Genomic DNA, 24,230 nt, shown 5'->3' with positions numbered 1-24,230 from the left:
CAGGGCTGTGATGAGCCCTGAAACTGCCTGATGGAGTCAGGGGACCAGTTCCTGCCACGCGCAGGGAAGTCATAAGCTCCAGGAAATGAAGGCCTCAGAGCAGCGCCTCCTCCTCACCCATAACTCCAGTCTCATTAGGACCAGCCCTGACCATAACGTGGGGAATTGACGCTGGATGCCCAGAGGCAGCAGCACAGCTCAGGGACCACCCGGGTGGGGGAGGGTCTCCCAACATCTTCAAGCCTAGACCCCCAGAGTGGGTGAGGAGGGTGTGGGACAAGGCTGGGGATGCTCTCATCAGGGTCCCAGGTCCTCCTAATGTACCATCAGTTCAGGGTGGGTCCTAAAGGGAAAGGGCTGGCTCAGGACATCTCCCTTCTATTCCTCCTTACGGACTGTGGGGGTTTTCCCCTCCTCACCGCCATCAATGCAGTTTTGACCCCCTCACCACTGCCCCTACCTCCCAGCAGATGACTCCCTCCCCCAGAACCCTTTCCATAAAGAAATTCTGGAGCTGAGAGTGGGAAAGAGGACTGGGGAGTTGAGCATCTGTGAAATGGGTATAAGATGCCCACTTTCACAGCTGCTGTGACTCATGTGACTTAGTGAGTTAAACTGCAGCCGGCCCCACCTTTTTGGCACCAGGGGCCAATTTCAGGGAAGACAATTTTCCCATGAACCAGGGGTGGGGGATGGTTTCAGGATGATTCAAGCACACGACATTTATTGTGCACTTTATTTCCATGATTATTACATCAGCTCCTCCTCAGATCCTCAGACATTGGATCCCAGAGGTTGGGGACCCCTAAAAACGCATGAGAATTACCCACTGGGGTCCTGGGTCACATGAAGCCCATGTCTTCTGCCCCGACCCCCAAATTCCAGCCACTTCCTTTGCCCACAGGTGGACCTGGCTGGGGCCAGGCACTTTCCCAGGTTCTCTGCTTAGCTCCACACACCTCACGTTTCCAGCCTGCCTCTCCAAACTAGCCAGATCACCCCCAGCCTGGCTGCACACTCAGCTACCAGAATGCCCATCCCTTTCTTCTCACCCAATCAGATGCCCCCTCCTCCAAGCAGCAGCCCTGATATCCTTCCACACACCTGTGCCTTCCAGACAGGTGTCAGGTAGCACCCCCTTTTACAGCCCTGATTACATGCCACCCAGCATTTAAGTTATTACTGGGGGGTCTTGTCTCCCACCCCACTAAACTGTGAGCTTATTTCATCTTTGTTTTAGCATCCAGCCCAAACCTGGACCAGAATGGAAGCTCAGCAGAATGGAGTGGTGGAATTGAACTAGGCTGGGGGCGGGGGGGTGGGGGGGTGGGAAGGGAACTTGGGGATTCACCTCTGCTCACGCTTCTCAGTGGCTGAAACTCCTCCATGGAAGCAGCTTTGCTGTCCCCTGTAAACACCCACATGAAGCCATTATTCATCATTATGGCTTGAGTAGGAGTTAGTCCCTCCGATCCTTTCTGGCTGAAAGCAGGATCTGATGGGGGGAGGGGGGGTGGCAGGAAGGAGAGATGGACTGATCTGGGGAGGCAGTGCTGGTCTGGGGTAGTGGGGGGATTGTCTCTCAGTCTCCGGGAAAAGACAGTTTTCTGGGGTGGGGTGGGGGGAAGGGTTGGAGACACCAAAGGCAAGCACAGGGTGGGTGTGACCCTGCCCAAGCCACACAGGGTGCCTCCAAGCAAGGCCCTCTGGGACTCAGGTGCCCCACTCCTGAAAGGGGGGTGTGGAGGGACTCACCTGAGGTCAGAGGGCCTTCCCCGGGCTCTTGCTTTGGATGGAATGACCTCTCTGTGCTGCCATGGGAGGGCGGGAGGGTTGGTGGGGTGGCCGGCTGGCTGCTGGACTCTATGCACCCAGGAGGCTGGGTCCTGGGAGCTCTGGAGTTTTTCCAGAAGGGCTGGCTTCCTCTCTGGGCCGGGGGTTATGGGGGGTAGGGGGGCTGGGATACGGAGATTGTCAGGAGGTGGGGGGCGGGCAGGAAAAGCAGCTCAAGAGGTCCCTGTCCCTGTGGGCACGTGGGTTGGCCCAGGACCACTAAGAAAGGGCTGGAGCAGGGGGTCTGAGGAAAAGGGATGCTGGGGGAGGAGAGGTGAGTGGTGGGTGTTCAAAGGAAGCACCCGGGCTAGGGAAGCGAGCAGGGCAGGGTCAGGACTGCTAGACCGCAGGCCCAAGAAGGCGGGGACCACTCTAGCTTGTTTGTCCCACCCTGCACAGTGCCAGGCACACAGCAGGTGTTTAATTGGTACCTAAAACGACAAAAAGACCCAACCCGCCCCGTCCCCGCAGAGCGCCTCCTCTGACGTCTTCTTGTATCTCTCACAGGCTCCTGGGCGGGACGGCCCCTAGTCCCCGAAGGACCAGCCCGGCCCCGGCCAGCACCCCTTCGCGCAGGAACCATGGCGCATCCCAGACTCCGGAGCCGCCGTGGCGCTGCCTGGTGACCCAGCCGCGCCGGCGCCAGGGGGGCGCGGGCGGGGACCTCAGGGGGCCGTCCATGCCCCGGGTGCGGTCGCGCCCCCTTCCCCTCCAGCCGGGCGCCCCCGCGGCTGGGCGGCGATCAGGGCCGCGGGCCTGTCCGGGTGCCCCGTCGGGGGCGGCGCCCCGGCGGCCGCGCTGAGCCCACCATGTGACTGCGGCGCCGCTCCGTCCTGGCCACCGAGCGGCGACACCCTGGTGCCTCCCGTCCATGCTCCTGGGCCCGGGCCCCTCGCAGGCCAAGCATGAGGCCGCGGCCCGAAGGCCGGGGGCTCCGGGCGGGAGCCGCGCTGTCGCCCGCGTTGCTGCTGCTGCTGCTGCTGCTGCTGTTGCTGCCGCCGCCGCCGCCGCCGCTGCTGGGAGCCCTGTGGGCGGCGGGCACGCCTGCGCCGTCGGTGCAGGACGGCGCGCCCGGCGCTGGCCGCGTGAAGCGCGGCTGGGTGTGGAACCAGTTCTTCGTGGTGGAGGAGTACACGGGCACCGAGCCCCTGTACGTGGGCAAGGTAAAGTGGGACCCAGCACCCGCCATCCTACTCCTAGGACCCCAGAGACACCCGCTGGCAGACGCAAGGGATCCCAGTTCCCTCCCACCCCCTCCCAAATCCCTTCTGCCTCCTCCCAGCTGCCCTGATGCGGCGGGCGGACCACAGGATCCTCACTCCGCTCGCATCCCTGCCCTGCATGCTTCTCTGGACCCTCTTGCTTTCGCATCTTAGAGCAGAGAAGACTAGTAGGGCGGAAAGCCAGTCCCTCTTGTAGCTGGACCCAGCTAGAATGCAGAATGCTATGCTATGCTAAGTCTCTTCAGTCGTGTCCGACTCTTTGAGACCCCATGGACTGTAGCCAGCCAGGCTCCTCTGTCCATGGGATTCTCCAGGCAAGAATACTGGAGCGGGTGGCCAGAATGTAGACAGGAGTTTGCAAATCTGATCATGTCACACACAGTTTCCCTGCTATGCTCAAAATCCGTTCATAGCTTCCCATGCACTCGGGGTCAAGTTCAAATTCTGCTCCGCTGCTTGCAAAGATCCAGCTCCTCCAACCTCATCTGCCACACTCTCTCTGAGTTTTGGGCCACGACACCCTTCTGATGCCTTTCCCTGGTCCCTCTGCTGCCCCCACAGGCTTCTGCCAGCCCCACACCCCCTTACCTACCTAGATTACTTGCCTCCCCTAACTGCTCCATCCTGCTCCTTCTTTTTATTTATATTTTTGACTGCATTGGGTCTTCCTTGCTGTGCATGGGTTTTCTCTAGTTGCAGAGTGGGGGCTGTTCTCAAGTTGCAGCGGTTTCTCTGGTCGTGAAGCGCAGTCTAGCGTGCGTGGGCTTCAGTGGTTGTGGCACATGGGCTCAGTAGTTGCAGCTCCTGGGCTCTAGAGCACAGGCTCAATAGCTGTGGCGCACGGGCCCAGTTGCCCGGCAGCATGTGGGATCCTCCTGGACCAGGGATTGAACCCACATCCCCTACATTGGCAGGCAGACTCCCAACCACTGGACCACCAGGGATGTCCCCATCCTGCTCCTTCTGCTGCTGACTTTATCTCACACTCAGGTCTCCACTGAAATGCCACTTCCTCAGAGAAGCCATCCCTGATCACACCCATCTGGGACGGATCCCTCTGCATGAGGCTGTACCTCCCTGTTATGTGCCCCTTGAGGTCCCCATATCTTTCTTTCATAACACTTCATTATGTATGTGTTTTTGTTTGATTATGCAATTAATGCACGTCTTTCCTATTAGATTGTGTTTGTTTTGCTCACCATAAAATCCCTGGCGCCTAGCACAGACATTGCTCACAAATTGTTCATTGAATGAATGAATGAATGAAAGCTACTTTCTCAAACTGAGTAAGTGTTGGTTAATGTGACTGAAGGTCTATGCCTTCAGAGTATATGGAACTGAGAAGGACTTTTGTTCATCCCTTTAATCCCTAAGTCCCTCATGGGTGCTATGGTGGAGAGGCAGAGACACCCTGGTGCATAAAAAGCTTCACAGGTCAGCACCTGGCACTGAGTAGGCATTCATTAAGTGGTATCTGTTGGCTGGCTTTGTGGAAGTGTTTTCTAAATGCCTAAGCTGGGTTTTAATATATGAGTAGGAGTTTTGGCTGATGGGAAGAGGGCATATCCTATAAAAAGACTTGACGGCCTGACGGAACCTGGCTTATTTAGAGTCTTGTCAGCAGTTGAGGGGTTTATGGTGCATGAGTGAAGTGGGCTTCCCAGGTAGCACTAGTGGTAAAGAACCCCCCTGCCAATGCAGGAGACAAAAGAGATGCGGGTTCTATCCCTGGGCCAGGAAGATTCCCTGGAGAAGGACGTGGCAACCCACTCCAGTATTCTTGCCTGGAGAATCCCATGGACAGAGGAGCCTGGTGAGCTACAGTCCATGGGGTTGCAAAGGGTTGGGCACAACTGAAGTGACTTAGCACACACACGCAATGACAGTTGTATATTTCATTACTCATAATTCAATGTTTGGTGCTGTGGCCTAACCTAGGTACAGGGGAAATGGAAATGAACAGCCATATGCTTGATCCAAGGCAGATTCTTAATCGCTGGACCACCAGAGAAGTCCCTGGTTGATTGTTTATTGTTGTTTCTCATTATTCCCGTATGAAGCATTTAACTCTTAAACTGCAAGGTAGAAATCATTCCATTTTGTAGACAATGGACTCGAGGTGCAGAGTGGACAGGCATAGAGTGAGCAAGTGGCTTAGCCAGGATTGAAACCCACATGCTGCTTCTCCAAACCTCTCCAAGACCTCCAAGCTTGGGAGAGAGATTTGGGTCCAGAAAAAGCCCAGAAACTCAGGGAGTGACTGACACGTCTACCTGACTGTCCCCTGCGGTGGTCTCAGGCACCTCGGCCGTGTTGTCTGCCTGCCAGCTGGGGCTCTGAGAAGGTCTCCTCAGCCATCCACATCCCCAACACATGAAAGAAACCAGCTGCTCATTCATTCACCACCTCCCATCTGCATCCACCTAGCAATTATTGTCATGAGTCAAACACCACCCCTGTCTCCTTGAACCACCATCTCCAGGTGATGGGGGTCCCTAGTACCTCCCTTCCTGGTAAGAAGGGGAAACTGAGGCCAGAAGAACATCATGAGCATCATGCCAAGGCCATTCAGCTTTCCAGGGACTTTTGATCAGCAGAGATGGGTTGAGTCCAGCATAGTGCTAGAACCAACCCCAAGAGGTGAGGCTCTACTGACACCAGGTCTTGCCCCAGAGCATTTTTTAATAGTATTTTTTTGTAATATCTTGACCCTATTTATTTATTTATTTTAACTTTTTGGTTACGAGGCATATGGCATCTTAGTTCCCTGACTGGGAATCGAACCCACACCCCCTGCTGCGGAAGCACGAAGTCGTAATCACCGGGCCGCCAGGGAATTCCTCCAATGCAATTTAAAAAAATTTTTATTGGCGTATAGTTGATTTACAACGTTGTGATAGTTTCAGGTGTTCAGCAAAGTGAATCAGTTATACATCTACCCACTCTTTTTTGCATTCTTTTCCCATATAAGTCATCATAGAGTACTGAATAGAGTTCCCTGTGCTGCACAGAACTGTCCTGCATTAAGCATCTTCTGTGAGCCCCGCACTGTGCCCAGCCCCAGGGATCCTTCTTCTCACAGCAACCTCTCCCAGCATCCCCACTGCTGTCATGACTACGTTATCTTCCCCCTCCATCATCTTCACCCAGAGCCCCTCCTCCCTTACTCTCAAGGCCACCTCCAGAAAAGCACTCTGTGCAGGGAGAAGAGAGAAGTTTCCATTTCTTTGCAAACATGTGCCCAAAGCACCCTTTCTTGTGAAAGTTGGTATAGTGTGTGGTTCAAGGATGTATATGTACATGTATATGTATCAGTTCAGTTCAGATCAGTTGCTCAGTCACGTCCGACTCTTTGCGACCCCATGAATTGCAGCACGCCAGGCCTCCCTGTCCATCACCAACTCCTGGAGTTCACTCAGACTCACATCCATCGAGTCAGTGATGCCATCCAGCCATCTCATCCTCTGTCATTCCCTTCTCCTCCTGCCCCCATACCCTCCCAGCATCAGAGTCTTTTCCAATGAGTCAACTCTTCGCATGAGGTGGCCAAAGTACTGGAGTTTCAGCTTCAGCATCATTCCCTCCAAAGAACACCCAGGACTGATCTCCTTCAGAATGGACTGGTTGGATCTCCTTGCAGGCCAAGGGACTCTCAAGAGTCTTCTCCAACACCACAGTTCAAAAGCATCAATTCTTCAGCACTCAGCGTTCTTCATAGTCCAACCCTCACATCCACACATGACCACTGGAAAAACCATAACCTTGACTAGATGGACCTTTGTTGGCAAAGGAATGTCTCTGCTTTTCAATATGCTATCTAGGTTGGTCATAACTTTCTTTCCAAGGAGTAAGCGTCTTTTAATTTCATAGCTGCAATCACCATCTGCAGTGATTTTGGAGCCCCAAAAATACAAAGTCTGACACTGTTTCCACTGTTTCCCCATCTATTTCCCATGAAGTGATGGGACCCGATGCCATGATCTTCGTTTTCTGAATGTTGAGCTTTAAGCCAACTTTTTCACTCTCCTCTTTCACTTTCATCAAGAGGCTTTTTGGTTCCTCTTCACTTTCTGCCATAAGGGTGGTATCATCAGCATATCTGAGGTTATTGATATTTCTCCCGGCAGTCTTGATTCCAGCTTGTGCTTCTTCCAGCCCTGCGTTTCTCATGATGTACTCTGCATATAAGTTAAATAAGCAGGATGACAATATACAGCCTTGACGTACTCCTTTTCCTATTTGGAACCAGTCTGTTGTTCCATGTCCAGTTCTAACTGTTGTTTCCTGACATGCATACAGGTTTCTCAAGAGGCAGGTCAGGTGGTCTAGTATCCCCATCTCTTTCAGAATTTTCCACAGTTTATTGGAAAATGTATTTATATTATTATACATATACATGTATGTGTATATGTACATGTGCATGTACGTGTATATGTACATGTACGTGTATACGTATATGTATGACTGATTCACTTTGCTGTTCAACCAGAGCCAGACTGCCCAGGCTCAAATCTCAGCTCTGCTGCTGACTCCTTTTCTGACCTTGGCACATTTTTAACCTCTCTGTGCCTAAGTTTCTTCATCTGCTGAGTGAGGCTGTACCTGGCACCTACTCAGAGTTGCAGTGAGGATTCAATGAGTTAGCATATGCCAAGAACCTGGAGAGCACGTTCTATGTGCCCAGTAAGTATTAGCTTTTATTATGATGGATCTTGCCTGATATTCCCACTGCCTTGAGTATACACTGGTATTAACCCACGCCCCTAATCCCGAAAACCTTCGTTGCAACCCGATGTGCTAATTTCTCTCCACAAAGTAGGGGGAGGTGGTCGCCAGCCCACCCCTCACTCTGGGAAGATGAGCTCGTCCTCTTGAAAACCACCTGTTCCCATTCCAGCCAAGTCCCACATTTGTACAAGTGGTTGTGTATGCACGCACACATACGCACACATTCATACCACACTCTCTCACTCATCAGGGAGAAAAGACTTCACAGTTTCAGTTAATTCACTGCTTCCCGGTCCCCCGCCCCAGGGAGCTGCTGGGAGCATCCGTCCTTGTCGAATTCCAAAGGTAGCTTAGCAACAGCAGCATCCGTGGAGTGAACCCCAGGCGCCCAACGGTAACCTATTTTACAGCCGCCTCCTCCATCACTCACCACCAGGCTCCTGTTGGCACCTGCAGAAGCCACTGGGCCCCGTGGTTGTCACCAGGGCCCCACACCAACAATTCCCTCTGCTGTCCTGCCCCCCCCCACCCCAACAGCTTGGGGGCTCACCTCTTCCCTACACCTTCTTACAACTCCCACCCTCAGAGCGGCCTCCCAACATTTCCATACAATCTGGGTACTTTGACTAATCCCTTTTCCGAACTGTAATTTCCCCCGAGGCTTCTGTCAGCTGGATGTGGGTTTTGTAGGATTTTTAATTCTTTTTTTTTTTTTTTAAAGAGAATTATGGGGTCAGCACTTATGACCAACTCCTGTGGGCGGTGAGATCTATTTTAGATATACGGCAGGATTAAAGTAGGGAGGAGAGCAGATTTAATTAAGTTGCTAATATTTAAAGAAAATTGATGAACTCCTGGTTTACGAGTAGCACAGGCATGAACAGATCCCTCATTCTGGGGGAGGCTTTTTATTTGATTTGCTTTCCGTTTAAATCCTGGGCTCGTTTTATTTGCGTAGCCGCACTGTCCGTTTAATTGTCTTTAATAAGGAAAACGTACCTCTGCTCGCATTTAATTTTGATTTAATTAGGAGGAAGTAATTAATGGCCTCGTAAATCCCATTTTTCAGCACCACCCCCCCCCCAAGGATGAGAAGCCATCACTCTGGTGTTTTTCAAGTTGTTTATGATCCAGGGCTGAGGCTTAGGGAGGGGGAATCCCCTGCGGGGCTGTCTCCAATAGCTGCAAAGAAAAGAACCCAGATGTGGAGGCAGACAGGCCTTGGGCTGCCTCTTGTTAGCTGTGTGGCTTTAGGTAGGATGTGTGCCCTCTGTGAGCCTCAGTTTGCCAATCTGTACAATGGGGAGAGGATGAACTCTGAGCCATAAGATCATTATGAAATATCAAGGAGGTAACAGTAGAGGGTCTAAAAGTGTGCCTAGTGATTGTCCTTCCTAGTCTAGCTCACGGGTACCTGGGACTGAACAGAGTGACTGGATCCTTCAGAAATCCTGGAAGACAGTTGCAAAATTCTAATGACAGTTGCAGGGCTTCCCAGGTAAGCGCTAGTGGTAAAGAACCCTCCTGCCAATGCAGGAGACATAAGAGATATGGGTTCAATTCCTGGGTTGGAGAGATCCCCTGGAGGAAGGCATGGCACCCTACTCCAGTATTCTTGCCTGGAGAATCCCATGGACAGAGGAGCCTGGTGGGCTACAGTCCATGGGATCTCAAAAAGTCAGGCACAACTAAAGCGACTAAGCACGCACACACACAATGACAGTTGTATATTTCATTATTCATGTATTCAATGTTTGGTGCTGTGGCCTAACCTAGGTACAAGGGAAATGGAAATGAACAGCCATATGCTTGATCTGAGCTCATCATCTCACATACACACTTGCGCTCTCTCTCTCTCTCTCTCTCTCTCACACACACACACACACACATACACACACACACTCACCTCTCCCACTCCCCCTGTATTTTCTCTGCATACGTTGTCAGGACACCTATTGTGTGCCTGGCATGGGGAATTCAGACAAAGATGAACCAAAGTTAGTCCCTGCCCCTGAGCCCCATGAGAACTGGGGAGACGGACTGCAATCTAGAGGTGTCATAGGCGAGTGTGGAGCAGAGGGGAGGGTGCGTGGCGGAGGGCAAATGCGAGGGCTGCCTGCAGGAGGAAATGAGCTGAGCCTAAAAGGCAAGAAGAGGGACTTCCCTGGCGGTCCAGTGGTTAAGACAGCACACTTCCAATGCAGGCGATGCAGGTTCGATCCCTGGTCAGGGAACGAAGATCCCACATACCACATGGCAGGGTCAGAAAATAAAAATAAATAAACTAAGAATAATAAAATAAAATAATACTTATAATAATATAATTAGTATAATATAATAATAATACAATAATAAAAAACAAATACTTAAAAAATAAATAAAAGACAAGAAGATGTTGCATAATGGGCCCCCTGTCTCCAGTGGGTCAGGATTTGAGTCTATGGTTATTATGTCAGGAGCTGGGGGAATGGATGCACTCGGTGACCCTCAATCTCTCTTGAGACCAGGTGCCAGAAGAGGAAAGGAAAGGTGTCTTCAGTGAGCACTTCGTATGTGCCAGGGGCTCCCACATGTCGTCTAGTGCCTCTTTAGACTCCGAGGAAGCTCTGTCAGTCTCATTTACTGTTGACAAAACCGAGGCTTGGAGGAAGGTAGCCTCTCACTCGGGGCCAGGCAACAAGTGGGTGACAAAGCAGACGCTGGCACCTGGCTCTTCATATATCCAAAGCCCATCACCTCTTCTGATTTTGAAGTCCTTTTCCAAATGATGAGATAGAGGCTCAGATTGAAAAGGCCACCAATGACCATGGCCTGCGGGTCCAGGGTGGTACAGGCCTCTGTCGAAGCCAAGCAGCCCCATGACTGCCCTCCAGCCCACCCCCTCTTCCTTTCTCCCTCTTCCTTAACCAGAAATGTTGTAAGCGGACTAAGTGAAGTGAAGTGAAAGTCGTTCAGTTGTGTCCAACTGAGAAGGTCAGTTGGGACCTGCTCGGCTTTTCCCTTCTCCAGGGGAATCTTTCCAACCCAGGTATCGAATCCAGGTCTCCTGCATTGCAGGCGATTCTTTACCAGCTGAGCCACCAGGAAAGCCCAAGAATACTGGAGTGGGTAGCCTATCCCTTCTCCAGTGGATCCTCCTGACACAGGAATTGAACCAGGGTCTCCTGCATTGCAGTCAGATTCTTTACCAACTGAGCTACAGGGAAGCCCTGTAAGTGGACGAGATTCTGAAGGCTGCAGAGGGACCAACCTGTGCTTTGGAGTCAGACAGACCTGGGACCATCTCAGTCTGTTCTGGAAAATGGAGAGACATTTACATAGGCCACAATGTTTTCTTTTATGTTTATTTATCTTTGGCTGCGCTTGGTCGTCCTTGCTATGCACCAGGCTCTCTCTAGTTGTAGCAAGTGGCAGCTGCTCTCTAGACACGGTGCGTGGGCTTCTCCTTGGCTTCTGTTGTTGTAGTGCACGGGCTCCAGGGTACGTGGGCTCAGTAGTTTCAACCCACTGGCTGTAGAGTGTGGGCTCAGTAGTTGTGGCACATGGGCCATGGCAGTTGCCCCATGGCATGTGGGACCTTCCTGGGCCAGGGAACAAACCCATGTCCCCTGCATTGGCAGGCGGATTCTTAACCACTTAGACTACCAGGGAAGTCCTGCCACAATGTTAAATTAGACTTCTGCAGAGGCTTGCAATCTGGCATGTAGTAAGCGCTCAGTAAATAAAAGTCCCATCCTCCAGCCTCATAGCTGAGGTTCTTGAGAAATATCATCCTGGGATAGAATGATCCGCATGTGTGCGCGTGCTAAGTTACTTCAGTTGTGTCTGACTCTGTGACCCTGTGGACTCTAGCCCGCCAAGATTTTCTGTTCACTCCGTCTCCATTCCAGAACCAGGACCCGGGCGGGGGGTGGGGGGTGGGAAGCAGCCCCGACCCAGCCCAAATCTGCAGCTCTGAGCTCTTAGCTCCTCCACAGGCTGACCGGCTCTGTCCGACTCTGCTGTCCCCAGAGAGCAGCCCCTGGGCCCCAGCATGAGCTCTGTGTCACACTTCATGGAAGAATATCAATGACATCATCACTGGGTTTCACTCCCTCCTTTCTATTCCTTACTGGTAGGCGATCCCTGGCCAGAGGCTGAGATAAAATGTTAAAGGCTTCAGGGATGTGATGGAGACCTAGGAGACAGAAAGGGAAGGCGACAATCACTTACAGAGTGTGTTGTTGTTTAGTTGCTGAGTTGTGTCCAACTTTTTTGCCACCCCATGGACTGTAACCCACTAGGCTCCTCCTAGTCCATGGGTATTTCCCAGGCAAGGATACTGGAGTGGGTTGCCATTTCCTTCCCCAGGGGATCTTCCCGACCCAGGGGTTGAACCTGTTTCGTCTTCACCGCATCTGTGCCAGGTAGGACTTGATCCGATTTCTCAGGTGGAAAAACAGACCCAGAGGGATAAAAATAACAGATGGTGTGATCACAAGATTCATGAGTGATGGGTTCAGGAGATTGGCTTCCTGCACTTAGCTGGGTGACCAAACAAATGACCTCCACTCTGTGTTCCTCAGTTTCCTCATCTGATAAATGGAACTAAGAATGACATTTCGTTCTTATTAGGGTGGTGATGAAGACTAATAAGATTACCGCTGTTATGCATTCCCCCAAATGGCATCTATTCCACCAGACTTCCAGGGAGGAGTGTGTGCTGATTAAATAAACCCGCAACGGATCTGACTAGGAAGTGGGTGAAGTCATCCAAAAAGGGAACCCATTCACCCTCTCTGGTCCCCACCTCCTCCGGGCAGAGGTGGAGGAACAGCGTAAACAGCAAACAGGAGAGACAGGTCTCCTCATCTCCAGCACTGCCGATGATTCAGGGCCGATGTCTTGAGATAATTTTATTGGGGGTATTAAACTGAGTTATGAGGTTTTTACAATCCAGCCACTTATGAGAAATCTATTAACAGTAACTGGACAGGAAGAAGGCTTCTCAGTGGAGCCCAGGACGGGCATTAATTGGGGCAATCTATAACAGGACGGGGACCCGGAAAGGTTCCACCCGACGCCTCCATTTACTCCCCGCAATTTCTGCTGAGAATCAGCAGACTCGCCAAAAAGAGAGAGATGCCCATTAATCGGCTAATGAAATATGAAAATGTTTATGGGCCATTCAATCTTCCAAATGGCACTTCTATAATCCACCTTTCAGACACAAAGTTCCACCAGCAGAATTTATACCCAGGCTCCTCCTGCATGGCAGGGGGTGGGCTTTTATCCCTCTTTGTGATGACTTCATTGGCACCTGTTATCCTGCTGAGTGGGCTGGGGTACATGGCCTCCTGGCCTGAAAGGGGCCTTTAGGGCTTCTCTTGTTCATGCCCCATCTTGACGGAAGCTTAGAGAGCAGCAGAGAGCCACCCAAGGTCACTGGCTTCCTTGGATGCGTTTTCTTCTGCTCAGAGCTGCCTGAGAGATTTGGACATTGTAGGATAAGGACTTGGGTGTTTCTATGTGGGAGAACAGTCTTTCTGCTGGTTCCTTGCCCAGGAGATCTCGGTGCAGTGAAAACAGCCTGGGTTCTGGAGCTTAGCATGCCTGGATTAAATCTCAGTTATATATAGCTAACATTTAACAATAATATAATAATAATGATAGCTACCATTTATGGGACACTTACTATGTCTCGGGCAGGACTGATTTTCAGCTAGTACCTACCAGTATAGTTGTACCAGTTGCTAAAATAGTGAAAAGGCTCCCTACCTGCGGTTAATAGTCTGTTTCCTCTCCCTCCCCTCGCTCCCTCTGCTCCTCGGACCTCTCTGTGATCCAGCATCCAAAGTGTTCCCACCTGAACCAGCAGGGGCTCTGCTGTGGTACCACTCCATAGGCAGTGCCACTGCCAGGCTGGCTGTTACATATTGTTAACATCATCTGGTGCCAGGCAAGTGCTAAGGGCCTTATGTGGACTTCAGACTCAATTAGCCCTCCATTTGGGCTCCCCAGGTGGTGCTAGTTGTAAAGAACCCCTCTGCCGATGCAGGAGATGTAAGAGACACATGTTTGATCCCCGGGTTGGGAAGATCCCCTGGAGGAGGAAATGGCAACCCACTCCGTATTCTTGCCTGGGATAATCCCATGGTCAGAGGAGCCTGGCGGGCTACAGTCCATGGGGTCACAAAGAGTCGGACACGAATGAAGTCACTTAGCATGCAGGCGTGCCACCCTCCAGCACCTCTAGGAGGAGGTGCTATTATGCTCCGCATGTTATAGAGGAGGGACCTGAGGCCCAGAGAGGTAGTGACTTGTGCGAGAATTCACAGGGAGGTGATGCTGGCACCGAGGCTTGACCAAGCTGTACTGCTTCTTCCCTCCACCATGGGCTTCTCCCAGGAGGCGTGAGGATGGAGTGAGAAAGCCCAGACTGTGGACCAGGCCAGTTCCTCCAGCAGTCTGACCTTGAGCAATTCATCCCATCTCTCTAGTCCTCAGAAGGAAAATGAAAAAAAAAAAAAATCTGCCAAGTAAAGATAGCAAAACCTACTCTAATAGCAATTTTCTTTTTAAAGCCCTCTGCACCAAATAAGTATGTAAATTGCTCAGCTCACTGCCGGGCACATGGTGGGTGCTCCTCCCGTTTGCACCCCACTTTCCCCTCTGTCCTTCCAGTCCCTGTCTCCAGCATATGCCAAGCCCTGAGGCTGCTCTCCAGAGAAGTAGGAAGATACTTCTGGGGGTTCTGAGCCTAGGGACCCTATCCCTGTCACTCCAGCAAGGGTCATGGACAGCAGCTTGGAAATTTGCTAAAAATGCAAATTCTGAGGCCCCACTCCAAACTCCCTGGGTCAGAATCTGCTTTTTACCAAGATCTTGGGTGATTTGCATGCATAGTAAGATTTGAGAAGCATGGCTACAGCAAACGTGGTAACGATGGCTTGACGTCTTGCAAAGATCTTGGAGCGGAATGGCAGAGTTGGAGGTGGAGTGGAGTGGAGGTGGGGGTGGGTCCCAAAAAAAAGCTTTTGAGAAGAGGTGGCATTTAAACTTGCAAGATGTGGCAAGCCTTGCAGGATGAGGAGGCTTTCAGTAGATAGAGAAATAAGGCAGGACACGCAAAGAAGAAGCAGAGAGGTGTGGAGGTGGCTGTGACTTCTTTGTAAGGGTGATAGGGAGCCATAGAAGATTGCATGCAGGGGAGAACCTGTTCAGATCTGCCTCTGAGGCTGATATCTCTGGCCACAGAGGGGAAGGTCGATTACAGGGGCAGGGCTAGAGCAGGAAGAGCCATGGAGGGCTAGTGAAACATGCCAGACCAGACAGTGAGGCCTGGGACTGGGATGACATTTGGTTTCCCCAGCCTCAGTGTCTTCACTGAAGAATGGGCAAGAAGAGATGTGCTTAGGAACAGGCTCCCAGTGGGACTTGCTGGGGGAGTGGGGCACCAAAAGGGGCTCCCACCCTGGCCTCCATCCTGCCTTCCTCCCTGCCTCCCCAGATCCACTCGGACTCAGACGAGGGTGACGGGGCCATCAAGTACACCATCTCGGGTGAGGGCGCTGGGACCATCTTCCTGATTGATGAGCTGACAGGTGACATCCACGCCATGGAGCGCCTGGACCGGGAACAGAAGACCTTCTACACCCTGCGGGCTCAAGCTCGGGACCGTGCCACCAACCGCCTGCTGGAGCCTGAGTCAGAGTTCATCATCAAGGTGCAGGACATCAACGACAGCGAGCCCCGCTTCCTGCATGGCCCCTACATTGGCAGCGTGGCTGAGCTCTCACCCACAGGTGGGCGGTGGGCTCCGGGGGGTGGGGTGAGTCAGCAAGAGGGGAAGGGGAGCGGCTGGGTTGAGAGAGGAGCCTTCTGGGGGGAGGGGAGTCAGGGTACAGCTGTGAGCCCAGGTGCCCAGGCACAGTCCTGGACAATCACTTAGCCCAGGGCTCCTGATAGAAACTGGAGTCATGGGCTGAGGAGCAAGCTGGCCACTACCACCTTCCCCACCAGAGAAAATGGTGAGCGCAAAGGATGGTGGGAGAATAGGGAATGGGGGGGTGTGAATGTGGGTGTGGGTTCGTGTTCACACACCACACACTGGTGTGCTGGCGTTGTCTGCTGTGCATACTGTATTCTCACACATGTGCACATATGCATGGCCTTTAAGACCCGTGCGTGCATTTGACAGGTCATGCGTCTGCTGAATGAATGCATTCATTCATTTAACAAATATGCATAGGCACTGGGGACACAGCAAGGAGGAGGCAGACCAGCCTCTCTGCTCTTATGGAAGGGCTATTCTGGTCAAGGAAGACAGGCAGGAAGCAAGTTAACAAACCAATCCTGGGGCTGGGAAGAAGACACTGAAGCAAAGACTCGAAAGAAGTGAGAGCCTGCGCCCAGGGAACAGCATTCCAGGTGGTGGGAACAGTATAAGCAAAGGTCCCAAGGCTGAATTCCCTCTGAGGGGAAGCAGAGAGGAGACCAGATCAGGCAGCCATGTGATCATAGCCAAGGTTTTGCCTTTTATGCTCAGCAAGCTGGGAAGTTAGTGGAGGGGCTTGTTCAGAAGACTGACATGATATGACTTAATTTGAACAGGATCCTGTGGCTGTTCCATGAAGATTAGATGGAGAGGTGGGGGAAAGGCAGAAACAGATAGCTTGTTGACAAGGATATTGCAATTACCTAGGCAGGAAATGATGGTAGCTTGGAACAAGGTGGTACCAGTAAGAGTACTGAAGAGAGGTCGGCTTCTAGATATATTTCGAAAGTAGAGCTGAAAGCATTTGCTAATGGATTGGATGTGGGGTGTGAGAGAAAGAAGATTCAAGGATGACTACTGAAATTTTGACCTGGGCAATTAAATAGATGGAATCTCCATTTACTGAGATGGGAGAAACAGTGGGAGGAACAGATTTGTGGGGATGGAGGGAAATCATGAGTTTGGTTAGATGAACTAAGTTGAAAGTATTTATTAGAAAGCCAAGGAGAGATCTTGAAAAAGGCAGTTCAGTATCCAGTTTCAGCTGCAAGGTCTGAGCTAGAGAGATAAATTTGGAGGTTGTCCATGGCAGAAACCCAGGGAGTACTTAGAAATCAGTTTTGCAAGTGGGGAAACTGAGGCTCAGAAGAGCCGTGACGGGCCCCAGGTCACACTGCAAGTCAGAGGTAGCTTATGAAGCCTCTGATTTCCCAAGTCCAGCAGCCCTTACTCCTGGACTCAAACTCTGGCCAAAAGAGATGTAGCCCTGTCTCTCTTCACCCAAAACTGAACTGCACATTTCCACATGGAAAAGCCAGAAAGGTAGCGAGAGATGAGGCTAGAGGAGGAAACTGGATTCATGCAAAGGACTTGAGGGAAGCAGGTAGTCTGGGAAAAGCTTAAGCAAGGAAGTAAGTGGGCAGACTTGCATTTTGGAAGCCTCCCTCTGCCTCCCGGTGGAGAGTGGATGGGAATGAGGGGTCCAGAGGGAGGTGTAGCCCCAGATCCCCCATGCTGGCTTGCCCATCAGCACTTCAGTCTCACTTTGACTCTGAGAGGTGGCAGGACTGATGTCAGCATTCCCACTGAACAGATGGAAACACCAAGGCTCAGAGAGAGTAGATGACGTGACCCACTGTCACATAGCAAGTCAATGACCAAGCAGGCCGTTGTGCTGGGCTCCCAGGCTTTTGGAGTGGCAAGGTTCTTGTGTCACTCATGGGAAAAGTGACCGAGAAAAGGGCAAGGACTCATTCAAGGTCACCCAGAGAGTGGGAGGCTGAGCCAGCCCCCAGCTTGATGAGCCCAGCCACAAGGAACCCCCTCCCTGCCCCACCTCCGTCTCCCGGTCCACTGACTCTGACGTTCCTCTCAGGAAAAAATGGGACAAGCTGGGGGAACCCAGGAGGTGGGAGGAGGAAGCAGAAATTAAATTAGTTTATTGCATTTGAGCAACTTTTTGAAGGAAAAGCAAATCCGACACTTGGGTGCTTACGGAGATTCCAGGCAGCTTTGAAAATCAGTCACAATTACTGAGCCTCCTGATCTGGGCTGAGGGGGGCGGGGCCGACAAGCAGCACCGGGGTCTGGGCAGCCTCGGAGATCAGACGAAGCGGGGACACAGCTTGGGACATGAAAGGCAGCAGCGCTCACAAATTAAACCACTCACAGCTTAAAAGGGAAAGGAACTGTGCCGGGGGACTCCAATGAACCACGCTTCTGAGGAGGGGCACACCAGCCACGCTGAGCCTAACGCTGCAAAGCGGGTCCCACATCTGATGGTCAGGAAGCCTGGCTCCCCACGTGACCTCAGGAAAGTCCCTGCTCATCTCTGGGCCCCAGGCTCCCCTCTGAGCACAGAGCGGGCTCATTCATGCCCAGACATTTATTGAGTGCCTACTCTGTGCCAGAGACTGTTTCAGGCATTGGAGATTCTTAGGAAGCCTACATTTAGGGCAGGGAGAGAGACAGGAAAGAAAGAAACAAGTCAAGATATAAATACACCCTGTGGTGTAAGTGTGAGGACCAAGGGAATTGGGACTTATATCGGGGGAGTGCTATTTTAGACAGAGAGGTCAGGAGAGCCCTTTCTTTTTTTGTATTTATTCAGTTATTTGGCTGCATCTTCGCTGTATCACACAGATATTGTGTTGCGGCGCAAGGATTCTTTCGTTGTGGTGCAGGCTTAGTTGCTCCAATGCGTGTGGGATCTTAGTTCCCCTACCAGGGATTCAATCCACATCCTCTGCATTGCAAGGCGGATTCTTAACCACCAGGGAAGTAGGAACATACTGGCCTTCCTTTTTTATAAGAGAACATTTGAACAAGATTTGAAGGAACCAAGGGAAAGGACCAAGGAGCTATGTGAAACTCAGTTCTCAGTTCAGTTGCTCAGTCGTGTCCAGCTCTTTGCGACCCCATGGACTGCAGCACACCAGGCCTCCCTGTCCATCACCAACTCCCAGAGCTTGCTCAAACTCATGTCCATTGAGTCAATGATGCCATCCAACCATTTCATCCTCTATCCTTCCCCTTCTTCTCCTGCCTTCCATCTTTCCCAGCATCAGGGTCTCTTCCAATGAATCAGTTCTTTGCATCAGGTGGCCAGAGATTTGGAGTTTCAGCTTCAGCATCAGTCTTTCCAATGACTATTCAGGACTGATTTCCTTTAGGATGGACTGGTTGGATCTCCTTACAGTCCAAGGGACTCTCAAGAGTCCTCTCCAACTCCACAGTTCAAAAAGCATCAATTCTTCAGTGCTCAGCTTTCTTTATAGTCCAACTCTCACATCCATACATGACTACTGAAAAAACCATAGCTGTGACTAGACAGACCTTTGTTGGCAAAGTAATGTCTCTGCTTTTTAATATGCTGTCTAGGTTGGTCATAGGTTTTCTTCCAAGGAGCAAGTGTCTTTTAATTTCATGGCTGCAGTCACCATCTGCAGTGATTTTGGAGCCCCCTAAATTGTCTGACACTGTTTCCACTGTTTCCCCATCTATTTCCCATGAAGTGATGGGACCAGATGCTGTGATCTTAGTTTTCTGAATGTTGAGTTTTAAGCCAACTTTTTAACTCTCCTCTTTCACTTTCATCAAGAGGCTCTTTAGTTCTTCGCTTTCTGCCTTAAGGGTGGTGTCATCTGCATATCTGATGTTATTGATATTTCTCCCAGCAATCCTGATTCCGGCTTGTGCTTCATCCAGCCCAGCATTTCTCATGATGTACTCTGCATAGAAGTTAAATAAGCAGGGTGACAATATACAGCCTTGACGTACTCCTTTCCCGATTTGAAACTAGTCTGTTGTTCCATGTCCAATTCTAACTGTTGCTTCTTAACTTCCTACTTTTGCATTCCAGTCCCCTATAATGAAAAGGATATCTTTTTTGGGTGTTGTAGGTCTTCATAGAACCATTCAACTTCAGCTTCTTCAGCATTACTGGTCGGGGCATAGACTTGGATTACTGTGATACTCAGTGGTTTGCCTTGAAAACGAACAGAGATAATTCTGTCATTTTTGAGATTGCATCCAAGTACTGCATTTCAGACTCTTTTGTTGACTATGATGGCTACTCCATTTCTTCTAAGGGATTCTTGCCCACAGTAGTAGATATAATGGTCATCTGAGTTAAATTCACCCATTCCAGTCCATTTTAGTTCGCTGATTCCTAAAATGTCGATGTTTCCATCTCCTGTTTGACCACTTCCAATTTGCCTTGATTCATGGACCTAACATTTCAGGTTCCTATGCAATATTGCTCTTTACAGCATCGGACTTTATTTCCATCACCAGTCACATCCACAGCTGGGTATTGTTTTTGCTTTGGCTCCATTTCTTCACTTTCTGTAGTTATTTCTCCACTGATCTCCAGTAGCATATTGGGCACCTACCTACCTGGGGAGTTCATCTTTCAGTGTCCTATCTTTTGCCTTTTCATACTGTTCATGGGGTTCTCAAGGCAAGAATACTGAAGTGATTTGCCATTCCCTTCTCCAGTGGACCACGTTTTGTCAGAACTCACCTCCATGACCCATCTGTCTTGAGTGGCTATGGCATGGCTCATAGTTTCACTGAGCTAGACAAGGCCAAGGTCCTTGTAACCAGATTGGTTAGTTTTCTGTGATTGTGGTTTTCATTCTGTCTGCCCTCTGATGGATAAGTATAAGAGGCTTGTGGAAGTTTCCTGATGGGAGAGACTGACTGAGGGGGAAGCTGGGTCTTGTTCTGATGGCCGGGACCATGCTCAGTAAAGCTTAAATCCAACTTTCTGTTGATGGGCAGGGCTGTGTTCCCTCCTTGTTGTTTGGCCTGAGGCCAAACTATGGTGGAGGTAATGAAGATAATGGCGACCTCCTTCAAAAGGTCCCATGCATGTACTGCTGCACTCAGTGCCCCTGATTCTGCAGCAGGCCACCGCCAACCCACACCTTCACTGGAGGCTTGCGGTCACTCACAGGCAAGTCTGGGTCAGTCTCTTGTGGGGTCACTGCTCCTTTCTCCTGGGTCCTGGTGCATACAAGGTTTTGTTTGTGCCCTCTAAGAGTCTGTTTCCCAGTCCAGTGTAAGTTCTGGCAGCTCTTTGGTGGGTTAATGATGACCTCCTCCAAGAGGGCTTATGCCATACGCAGGTCTGCTGCACCCAGAGCCCCTGCCCCTGCAGCAGGCCACCGCTGACCCATACCTCTGCAGGAGACACTCAAACACAGTTCTGGCTCAGTCTCTGTGGGGTCTCTGGGTCCTGGTGTGCACAAGGTTTGTTTGAGCCCTCCCAGTGTCTCTGGTGGATATGGGGTTTGATTCTAAATGTGATTTTGCCCCTCCTACCATCTTGCTGGGGCTTCTCCTTTGCCATTGGAGGTGGTGTATCTTTTTTTTTTGGTGGGATCCAACATTCTCCTGTCAATGGTTGTTCAGCAGCGACTTGTAATTTTGGAGTTCTCACAGAAGATGAGCACGTGTCCTTCTACTCCACCATCTTGGTGAGGTTCATGTGAAACAGTGGTTTTCAAAGTTTATTGTACATCCAAGTTACTTGGAGGACTTGTTAAAGCACAGAAGGCTCCCCTCTACCCCCAGGGTTTCTGATTCAGTGTTAGTTGCTCAGTCGTATCCCACTCTTTGCAACCCCCATGGACTGTACCTCGCCAGGCTTCTCTGTCCATGGGATTCTCTAGGCAAGAATCCTGGAATGGGTTGCCATTCCCTTCTCCAGGGGACCTTCCCAACCCAGGGTTGGAACCTGGGTCTCCTGCATGACAGGCAGATTCTTTACCATCTGAGCCACTGGGGAAGCCCAGCACATCTGGGCTGTTAGAACTGTTGGCATTTTTAACAAAGATGCTGTCAAAGCTGATGCTGATGCTGCTGGTTCTGGGGACACTTGAAGAACCAACTAAGCCTGCACCACAACTAAAGAATTCTTGCACTGCAACAAAAGACCCGCAAAAACTAAGCTAGAGAAAGAATGTTCCAGGAAGAGGAAACAGCAAGTGCAAAGGTCCTGAGGCATGATGTGTTTTATCATGTTTGAGGAATAGCAAGGAAGTCAGTGTGGCTGAAAAGAGGAGTAAAGGAAGAGGAGAGGGTCCAAGGAGGTCAGAAGAGATACCAGAAGCTGGACCACATCGGGCTTTTGTAGCTGCTAAAAGCTTTGTGGTTGTGCTTTGAGTAAGACAGGGCAGGGGGCTGGGGAGAGGAGTTCTATGATCCAACATAGATTTTAAAAAGATGATTTGTTGGCTGAAACTAAACTATAGGGGTTAAAGGTGAAAGTAGGGGAATCGGTGAGGAGACACCTGTAATTGGGGCAGGAGGTAATGGTGATTTGGATTCTGGATGTATGTTGAATGCAGACCAACGGGGTTTGTGAGGGATTGAATGAGGGGAGTGAGAGAGAGAGAAGACAAGGGTGAGGCTGAAGTTTTTGACCTGAGCAAGTAGATGGATGGAACTGCTATTGCTGAGCTGGGTAATACTCCAGGAAGAGCAAATTTGCACAAAATTAAGAGTTCTTTATTGGACATGTTTAGATTGAGGTGTCTACTAGAAATCCAAGTGGAGTTGTCAAGGGGACAGTTAGAGCTCTAAGTCAGGAGATCAGAAGCAAGATGAGGGCTAGAGTTACCACTTTGGAAGTCATCAGCAAAGCGAGAATTTAAAGCTCGAGGCTGGGTGAAATCAACAAAGGAGTGAGTTTTGGTATGGAAGAGTTAGACTAGATAATCTCCTGATGTTGGGGGGCCCAGATCCCTTATGTAGGCTGGCAGAACCTGACCAGTGGACAGCAAGGGAATTTCACAGGGCTCCCATGCCCAGTTCAACTCCACCTACTTCTTAATGCCAACTATGTGTAAGACAAAATCCTTGGCACTATTGAAGATACAGAAATGAGAAGTTCAATCCAGCACACATCTATTACCCACTACTTTATTCTGGGCACTGCTAGGGATGTAAAGATAAGTAATTGAGTTAAATCCACAAATGTTTATTAGCAACCATTATATACAAGGCCTTCAGTGTACTTGGGTCTGTAGGGGTTTCAAAGATGAGTCACCCAACTAAGCAAACATTTATTAGTACCTGCTGCTGCTGCTGCTAAGTTGCTTCAGTCGTGTCTGACTCTGTGTGACCCCATAGACGGCAGCCCACCAGGCTCCCCCATCCCTGGGATTCTTCAGGCAAGAACACTGGAGTGGGTTGCCATTTCCTTCTCCAGTGCGTGAAAGTGAAGTCACTCAATCATGTCCAACTCTTAGGGACCCCATGGACTGCAGCCCACCAGGCTCCTCCATCCATGGGATTTTCCAGGCAAGAGTATGGGAGTGGGGTGCCATTGTCTTCTCCGTTATTAGTACCTACTTTATATATATATACATACATATACATACGTGTGTATATATATATATATCCCGAATAGGATAGAAAAATAAGCAGTTGCTTTAATTCAGTAAATACATAATAGTTCCTACTATGTATGTGGTCCTTCGCTAGGTGTGTGAGGATGCAAAGATAAGCAAGATACTGCCACTGTCCTCAAAGTGTTAGCAGATCAGTTTCATCTCTGGTGCCAACTCTGGTCAACTGGTCATAGGGCTGTGTTGAGAAGGTGTCTGAGGTCTCATTCAGGCTTAGCAGAAAAGAATGCCACAATCGATTAGTGATGTCTGCTGGGAGCAAAGGAAGGCGACTATGGAGGCACATATGCCATAGGATTGTCATTGCTGGACCATGAGATGGGGGCTCAGCAGACTGTGGAAATGGACAGGGGCCCTGTCACAGCCGCTTTCCTGTGTATTGCAATCCCTCTGTGAGCAGCATCTTTAATAGATGGAAAAAGACTCTTTTGTAGTACAGTCTGCACTTCTCGGGACATCCACTAAATAATAGCTATCAGCCAACACTGTTTTCACAAAGCTATTTCCCTTTATTCTCACAGTCCTGGGGAATAAGCAGGGAAGGTATTACTGTCCTCATTTTACCAATGAGGAGATAAATGTGGAGAGAGATAAAGTAACTTACCTGAGGTTCCATAGTAAGAGCTGGAGCCAGAACTGGACCCAGATCCTGGATCCAGAACCTAAGCTACTTGCCTCAGTGGGCATGAGAAACAGTCACAACCATCTCTTTAGTGTGCACAGGACTTTAGAGCTTACAAAGCCCTTTCACACCCCTAATCTCATTTCATCCTCCCAGGAACTCTCTTGGGTTAAGTGTAGATACCTTCATTTTACAGCTGAGGAAACTGAGGCCCGAGAGGGGAGGGAGAAATAAAATCGGGAGGACATACTATCTGATTGCCAGGGCCCGTGCTTGAGAGGACGGTGGCAGAGAGGAGAGGAGGAAGGCAGGGGGCAGTGTGCTCCCAGAGGTCCTGTTTGGGGAGGGCAGGGCAGGCTGGTAGCCTCTGACTGTCCCACCTGCTGCTGGAGAGAGTGTGGCTCAACAGCCCTCAGGCCCAAGCCAGGAAT

General features: G+C 50.5%; 1 protein-coding gene across 1 annotated transcript in view; it reads left to right on the top strand.

The window, feature by feature from the left end:
* Positions 1–2,712: 2,712 nt before the first annotated feature.
* The window catches only part of CDH22 (cadherin 22), an 83,729-nt gene continuing 62,211 nt past the window's right edge, over positions 2,713–24,230 (top strand). The window contains exons 1-2 of the mRNA XM_061437809.1: positions 2,713–2,996; positions 15,274–15,568. Coding sequence (XP_061293793.1) covers positions 2,739–2,996; positions 15,274–15,568 — 553 coding nt within the window. The 5' untranslated portion in view covers positions 2,713–2,738. The remainder of the gene's footprint in view (positions 2,997–15,273; positions 15,569–24,230) is intronic.

This window comes from Bos javanicus, chromosome 13, assembly GCF_032452875.1.
Source record: "Bos javanicus breed banteng chromosome 13, ARS-OSU_banteng_1.0, whole genome shotgun sequence".
Lineage (NCBI taxonomy): Eukaryota > Metazoa > Chordata > Mammalia > Artiodactyla > Bovidae > Bos > Bos javanicus.
The sequence above is the reverse complement of the archived record's forward strand: the minus strand, read 5'-3'. Positions and strand labels throughout refer to the sequence as shown.